We start from the raw sequence: 7,535 nt of genomic DNA on the forward strand, positions 1-7,535 counted from the left end.
TCAGTATAATGTGTCTGAGTGGGGTATTCATGCTTCACTGCAACATGGTATCTCAGTGGGCTAGCACTATAAAACCAGCTTCAGTCTGGGCTAGTACAAGCAGCCGCACATACACATACACACGCATGCACGTAGTAAATGAGCGAAATATTCTCAAGCACGACGTTAAACCCAATTTCACCTCACCTTATGTTATACTAAACCAGATTTTACAGATTTACAAGACTATTGCTTGAACGGTTTTCTTTTTATGTTATCAATTTGTCTTATCTATTAACACGGTGACCTCCTTAATATGCTGTTGCCTATAACCCAGTGTGCAACAAAGAAACGTGACTGCCAATCTGCATACATCTGTCATGTGTTTTTTTAAATAAAGCTACTAACAAGCCCGAATAAGGGCACGAGAGGGAAATATATTATTAAACAACGTCTATTGTATTGAAGTTGCCCTGTTTGGATTCCATGGTAGTATAATTGTGTCCAACTGACTCAACCGACTCAATTTATTCGGTTGTCAGACCACTATACCCATGATCTCAATTATCGGCTTGTCTGTTCAAAAATTTGTATTACTTATCACAATCACTTTGACTGGCACCATTAAATACATGGAGACAAGGTATGCTTAACATAGGTTTATTCCAGCAAATTCACGTTAACAGTGTCACGTCCATTGAGGAATATTTCAGAATAATTGTTATTATTATGACTTCAGCTGGACAATTTGCCCGTGACAAGAGCCACTGAAGAAATGTATCCCGCTGCCATGTTGTTTGAGAAGTGAACTAGTACCTGGTTAGCCCCTGTGACAAACACTGATGTGGGGACTACAAACTCCCAAACTTCCCAACTGGTGGTGCTGTCAAGCTTGTCAGAATCATACAGCTTATGGAAAGAGTGAAGAGGGTGGAGGTTAAAGGTTATGTATGTAACATTGTTTGTTACGTTAATCGGCCAACTGGTCGAAACTCTCAGTCTTGCACTGTCGTACTGGCCATTTGGTAGAGATATCACTGTCGAGACGACATTGCCCTTGATTGGTATAACTGTGTCAGTTCCATAATATGTGGTTTCCTTGAGAGTGACCGAAGGTAGTTGATTTGAAGATGTTTTAAATGTAAAGCGACATGTTGCTTCAGGGGGAAGTTCAACCATTCCTTGAGTTTTCCCTATGTCGAAGGGTTTGTTGAAGGTCATGGCCGGGTACCAGTTGTCCTTGATTGTGATGCAGGTGGCTTCTCCAGTGGTTGGTTTGATCCATCCGTTCTGAAATACTAACTTGACTTTCTGTGACTTCTGAGAATAGCTGTGTAAGAGAATGACTGTTTCATTATACAGTGAACTGGCCATCGCTAAGGGTGACACCGTTCTTTCGTCTCCATCATACTGACTCATGATTCTGATGAAGGAGTAGTCTGACGTGAAATTGTACCAAAACCTGTACACATCGACATTATTTGTAGCTTTACCTTGGAGAGTGAAAAGTGACCAGTTGAGACTGTCATGTCCTGGGAATTGTTCATTGGCTAAAAGAAACACTACCGATCTGTCAATGTATTCTCTGAGACCAAGTTGAGTGAATCTGTGTGCATTGGAGTGATATATTGTTGAAAAATCTGTTATACCTGATGGAGCATACTTGTCCATGCCTACAACGCGATCGCGACCATATTCACTGATAACTAGTGGGATAATTTTCCCTTTTTTGAGATAAGCATAATTTTCAACTAGATCAACAAATGCTACAAGGCGTGCTTCATTCATCCCAGCAAATCGATGAGATTTGCCTGAAACAATCAGTGAGTTGTACGAATGGAACGAAAACGCATCTAGATAGTCTAAAGTGGTGTCCATGAACTGTGTCACTTTGCTCTAAAAAGGAAAAGTCGTGTTTATCCATCACCCCAGAATACCCGGTGAGTGTAGGACCAACCACGTGGATGTTAAATCTGGCATGGAGTTTCTCAGCCACCAGTTTATGTAAAATGGAGACGGTCGTGAAGTTCATTATCTTCCAGTGAGAATCGGGTTCATTGATGGGTTCGAAGTAAGCTGGGATCCTGCCTTTTGTGTAATCATAGATTCCTTGCACCAGCAACACCATGAACTCTGCAGCAGCATCGACGTTGTTGGGGAACTGACCCTTGTGTTGGGACTGGTTCATCCAAGTTGGAAACACATGACCTGAAAAAAGCGAGAAGACGAGATATTTGAAATGAATGTAAAATATTTGTTTTCATTTTGTACATTGCACAGCCATGCCAATATGAATTAATATGTTCTTGTAAAACACATTACTCGTGAAATATAATAATACATATAATAAATCCTTGTAAAATATAATGTATAATGTATAACTGTCTGCATAACAAAGAGTCTAAACATATGTTGTTTCAGTCGGATTCAGATTTCCCAAAGACAGGGTACAAATAGGAAATATTTAAAGGTCACATGCAACCAAAAAATCAAACATAATTAAAACACAATTATCACTTATTCATGACATATAATATACATTGCTGATTATGAAAAAAACATATAAAGAAAATTATAAACATACAATCGCAAATCAAAAGTGCAATATTTTGTATTTGGGTTTACTTCCCAAGAAACGAAGCAGCCGGGATACCGAACCAAGTCAGAGCTGGTGGGTGTGCAATCAAGTGTAACGGCTGGTTCATTTGCAGATGCCCTCACAGCTCATTGTGTGTGTATATATAGAGATGTTGGGTTTTGTAAATACATGCTCATTTTTTGTGCATAACATTTTGCAATCAACAGACATCATAACATGTCATGTGTACAAGTATCACACCTGCCTGTCTGTGTAATTACACAATGTGACAGAGACCGAACTCGGGCCATAAATCAATGCGTTTTGTTTATGGTGTATAGCCTGATAGGTGTTAAGTTCAAATTGCATGTGGTCAGTGATCAAAGTTGTGTATTGAATATTGTCATTAGCAGACAGGCAGGCAGACACATAGGTGTCAATAAAACAGACATTGAGTTTTGTCTGGGACAACGACATATCTATATCACAGTTAGAAATTCTGTCAACGCTAAATAATTACATTGCTTTAATGTATCGAACTGAGAAAGTGACTCGGTAAGAAGAATGTGTGGTGAAATAGACAAATGAAATTATATAAACAGTTAAATCGGTAATCTACTGTCATAACATATAAAAAGCTCGTGTCTGTGAAATATCAACAAAACATTAGTAAAATAGCTCACACCAAAGCCTTCACCGAGTATTCACCGGACAACCCGCTTCCAAGCTGCGCGAACCTATTTCACTGCGCATGTGCTATGAGCGCAGCCCAGATGTTGAAACCACTTTTTCCCCCAAGCGCTGGGGGAAAATTAGTGAATCGTTGAATCGATTTCGCGCGTTTTTCATCGCGTTAGTTTTCAACTTTATAAGTTGAATTTGCATTTTTGATGGTTTGTTTCGGTAAGTCAATACCGACAGGTATCGCAAAGTTGTGGTTTACGTTGTATGTGACCTTTAAAACACAATCATGCTGTGTCCGGTTTGATTTCAGTTACACAATGCAGTTATAAGTGTCTGTGTTGACTTGAGTATTCAGAGAACTATATATCACAGATTTGAGACATGCCATTTGTTTGGGTCATACATACAAAATACATCTTACCTTACATATACATTTCACAATGTCGGATAAAATAACGCCTATGTTTCTTTGACACCATGAAAAAATGCATGTGTGGATATAAAGAATGTGTTAATGCAAGTTAAAAGTGTATACTACAACCGGAATTCTATGACTGGAATTCGAATATGTTGTATCTCCGCATTTATAATTAACCCCATGTCGAATTCCCCTGTTGTCTATGGCTTAGTTCATAGGATCAAGAGATAAATATAACTTCGTTGGTTTGATAAACATAAGTTTGTCTCAGGTATAGTGCTCAAGACATGACATGGTTTGAAATGTCGACGACAGGAACCATTGAGAGTCATAAGTGAAGTGCTTGTTTCAAAACTCTTATTGTCAAAATGTTTGTATTTCTCACTAAATAATGGTCATATGGTAAGTTTGCTTTCTAGGCCAGGCGTAAAAGGAGCCTGGGAAGAAGTGTTCAAGGACCGAGATAAAATATGTTTAGCTATGCACTACCTGACTCTCATTAGTCCAGGACAAGTGTAATTTCATGAAACAATAAACCAATTATAGTTTGTTTTAACAAAATATAAATGTTTCTCTGTTTCAAATCTGGTGGCACATCGTTTTTCGATCTCACAACTTTTGAAGCCATTTAAGGCGAACTTGATGAAAAAGGTTAAAAGTGAAACGAAACGAAAAGCGAATCCCAAACAATATGTACGAACTATGTCAACTCAGCAAATAATGTTTCATCTCTTGAAGAAGAAGTAATGTGGTATTGGTCATTGTTGTATCACAAAGATGGCTATTTAAATGACTACTGCCATGTTAATGAATAACGAGTTGTCTTACTGCTCAGTTACCATTCTTCAAAATTCAGGCCTAGCTTTGGTTGCTGGTCGTGAATTGCCCGTGTTTTAATATTAATAAATACCATTATCGATTTGTATTCAGCAGATTATTTTAGAATTATAAATGATTATTTTTAGACTAGAATTATGTGATATGTTGCTAATGATTTACTGTCCTTCATGACATACTTATCATATTTACTAACTTTGTTCTCGTCACTATATGGCTGAACTATTGACAATGTGACGTTATATTTTTACTCACTCACTTCAAATTCATACCTGTCAACATCATGAACATATCATTCTCAAAGCCGCTGTTAATGTTAGCAAGATACCCGGAGAACAGTTTCTGCTGTTTGGTGGCGTTCTTCAAGTAGCTAGGGTCAGGGTAGCCACTACGGTTTGGGTCCTCTGGCCACTGCAAATGATTTGGTCAGAATAATACACAAAATCAGTTTGGTGTTTTCTATGAATCAAACAAACTGGAATAAATGGGAATCCATGTACTATATAATCATTTTTTGTGTTTACCATAATGATAAAAATCGAGTTTAATGAAACAAAAGGCGTTGGAGGTTTTACTTTACGCCATCTTCGTGAGATCTTTTGCCGTAATGTTTCTAATCAGGTAAAATGTGCCAGATGAAAAATATATTATTAATAATATCTACCAAAGAAAAATGTGCTTGCTAAGAAAAGGGTTGACGAAATATGTCAGCTTGTCGTTTAGAATATTAAAAAATATGAGCGCTATAAGTTTCTCTCGCTCGTATTTGTAAACTGGTCTCACATCTTGGAAGACACGTCCGTTAATATCTCTGTTTATCCAGCGCCCGCTATCAGTCCGAATGCTCCGACATCTTGGAATAAGGGGCTCTTTTTCCAGACCGTTGTGCTTATTCCATCTGTTACTCTCATAGCGAACGTTTCCTCCCTGAGATAACCACTGAGGGTAGATCGTCACTGTCGTATCACTGTATAGACCTTCTATTGTAAGGTACAAGGAGAGTACCAGTGTCCACTTCATTGCCACCCCAATGTAATGCTTCATAACAACGAAATGAACAGATTAGTGAGATTTTGACAAAATTATCTATGATTTTCACATTCCATAATGTCTGTACATGATAGGAAAGGTATGTAGGTGTGGTGATAATGAAATCCTGAGGTAGAGTGCATGTCACTGTCAGCCTAAACATTATGAGGACAAATTAGACTTTTTCATATTTTGTAAGATACGTGACAGTGATCATGTTGTCAACGCGGTTGTAAAGTATCTCTATCATTAACAGTGACGGGAATTTACTGCGATAGGGGAACTCTTTTCTACATTATCAAGCAGTAAGATCGGTTTACTCGTCTAAGCTATCATTTTATAATTAATTACTTTAAACAAATTAACCTGAACCATAAACTATGTATGTAAGTGTGTGTGTGTGTGTGCGTGCGTGCGTGCGTGCGTGCGTGTGTGTGTGTGTGTGTGTGTGTGTGTGCGTGCGTGCATGCATGCATGCATGTATGTGTTTACGTTACTATTTGCTTGTTTGTAAATTTGGGATTCTGTCCCGTGTTATAGATTTTAAATAGTATTGTTATAACAAATTTTTATTGTAAACACTAATTATTGTTACAGACCATTACAGATAGTATCGTTATGTTAAAATGTGTACATGATAACTTGCTTTGAAATGTAACTTTGTGTCGTTCTGTATATTTGTGTATATGTGAAACTTGGTCTTGTCGTTATATGGCTGACACAATGCGATGCGACGTTAAACCTCACTCACTTTTCTACTCCTAAATCTCACATAAACATTCATTCTTACAAGTATACGTAAGCAACTACGTAAACCTGAATCCATACGTATATGATAACACATACCAACCACTCTGCTGATCTTCTGTTGTAATGCTCAACTGCATTTCTATCATATTTCAATCACTTCACCATGACGTATAAATCATTATAGATGCCCCTCCCACACATGTATACTTATCGTGACTCAACGGATCAGGTCATCAATACAATTTGTTGTTCGTTGAAGGCGGGATCCTTGCTCTGGTGCAGATTTGAAAGTTTAAGGTTGCCGTTATTGATTGAAATGTAAAATGAAAATACACAAACACTATTCTCTGACACAAATCCTTGGGATTCTGATGTGGATCTTTCAGACACAGGGGAATGTGTACACATAAAGGATTATTCAAGATCACCTTGGCATGTGCAGGGTTAGGCCCTTTAGGGCTGGGCCCACACCCCCTCATCAACAGTTGTGTGATGTTTCATCAAACTATTCTCAAAGGCGCAGTGATCACGTAATCCCTGACAAGTATACTGAGTAAAAAAAGAAACTTCACATTCTTTCTTCAGGGCACTATAAAAGAACAAGAGATGGTAAGATGGTTAAATTGTTATTATTTCATTGCGGAGATCTGTGTGATGTACTCGATACACTGACAGTGCCATAATCAGTTCCATTAGGCTACACCGCCGTTCCCAAAACATGGGTATACAGAATGTCAAGTCACAAGAATAAAAATGCGAAATTTCTCAGTTCAATATCGTGTATGGCCGCACCGCACATTTACCACTGCCAAACACCGTCTCCTCATCGACTGCCTGATGCTTGTGAACACGTGGTTGGGGATTCTGCGCCATTGCTCTTGCAAGACAGCGCCAAGTTCCTGCAAATTCTGAGGTTGGTTCCCAAGACCACGAAGCCGTCTCCCAAGTGCATCCCAAACGTGCTCTATTGGATTAAGGTCAGGGGACCTCGATGGCCAGTCCATGACGTTGATTCCAGCGTTTTGAAGGAAATGTCGTGTCAACAATGTCGCGGCCGAGCATTATCATGCTGGAATTGTAGATCTGGGCCATGAGCCGCCATGAAAGGAACGAGTTCAGGGGTGAGCACCTGGTGGCGGTAAGCAGCAGCTGTGAGGTTTCCACAGATGACCAGAAGTCGGGAACGGTTGTTCCCACAGAAAGCACCCCACACCATGCAACTTCCGCCCCCGAATCTGTCGACTTCCTGTACACAACATT

At 39.0% G+C, this 7,535-nt stretch overlaps 1 protein-coding gene across 1 annotated transcript; it reads right to left on the bottom strand.

Moving 5' to 3' along the window:
• Positions 1-631: 631 nt before the first annotated feature.
• Positions 632-5,544, bottom strand: LOC124268345. Its single transcript, XM_046703321.1, has 3 exons — positions 5,280-5,544; positions 4,769-4,907; positions 632-2,187 (listed from the first exon to the last, which is right to left on the bottom strand). Exons 1-3 carry the CDS (start codon positions 5,538-5,540, stop codon positions 1,760-1,762), a joined length of 828 nt encoding a protein of 275 aa, XP_046559277.1. The 5' UTR covers positions 5,541-5,544; the 3' UTR covers positions 632-1,759.
• Positions 5,545-7,535: the final 1,991 nt, after the last annotated feature.

Source organism: Haliotis rubra, unplaced genomic scaffold (genome assembly GCF_003918875.1).
Source record: "Haliotis rubra isolate DU_JTF1 unplaced genomic scaffold, ASM391887v1 Scf1371, whole genome shotgun sequence".
In the NCBI taxonomy this organism is placed as follows: Eukaryota; Metazoa; Mollusca; class Gastropoda; order Lepetellida; family Haliotidae; genus Haliotis; species Haliotis rubra.

What these genes read in the sequence shown, in the direction of transcription:
- LOC124268345 (XM_046703321.1), bottom strand. Translation starts at nt 5,540, where the DNA reads ATGAAGCATTACATTGGGGTGGCAATGAAGTGGACACTGGTACTCTCC. An exon ending in ACGGACGTGTCTTCCAAGAT is followed by an intron (nt 4,908 to 5,279) that starts GTGAGACCAGTT and finishes AATCATTTGCAG; the next exon opens with TGGCCAGAGGACCCAAACCG. An exon ending in TATGTTCATGATGTTGACAG is followed by an intron (nt 2,188 to 4,768) that starts GTATGAATTTGA and finishes CGCTTTTTTCAG; the next exon opens with GTCATGTGTTTCCAACTTGG.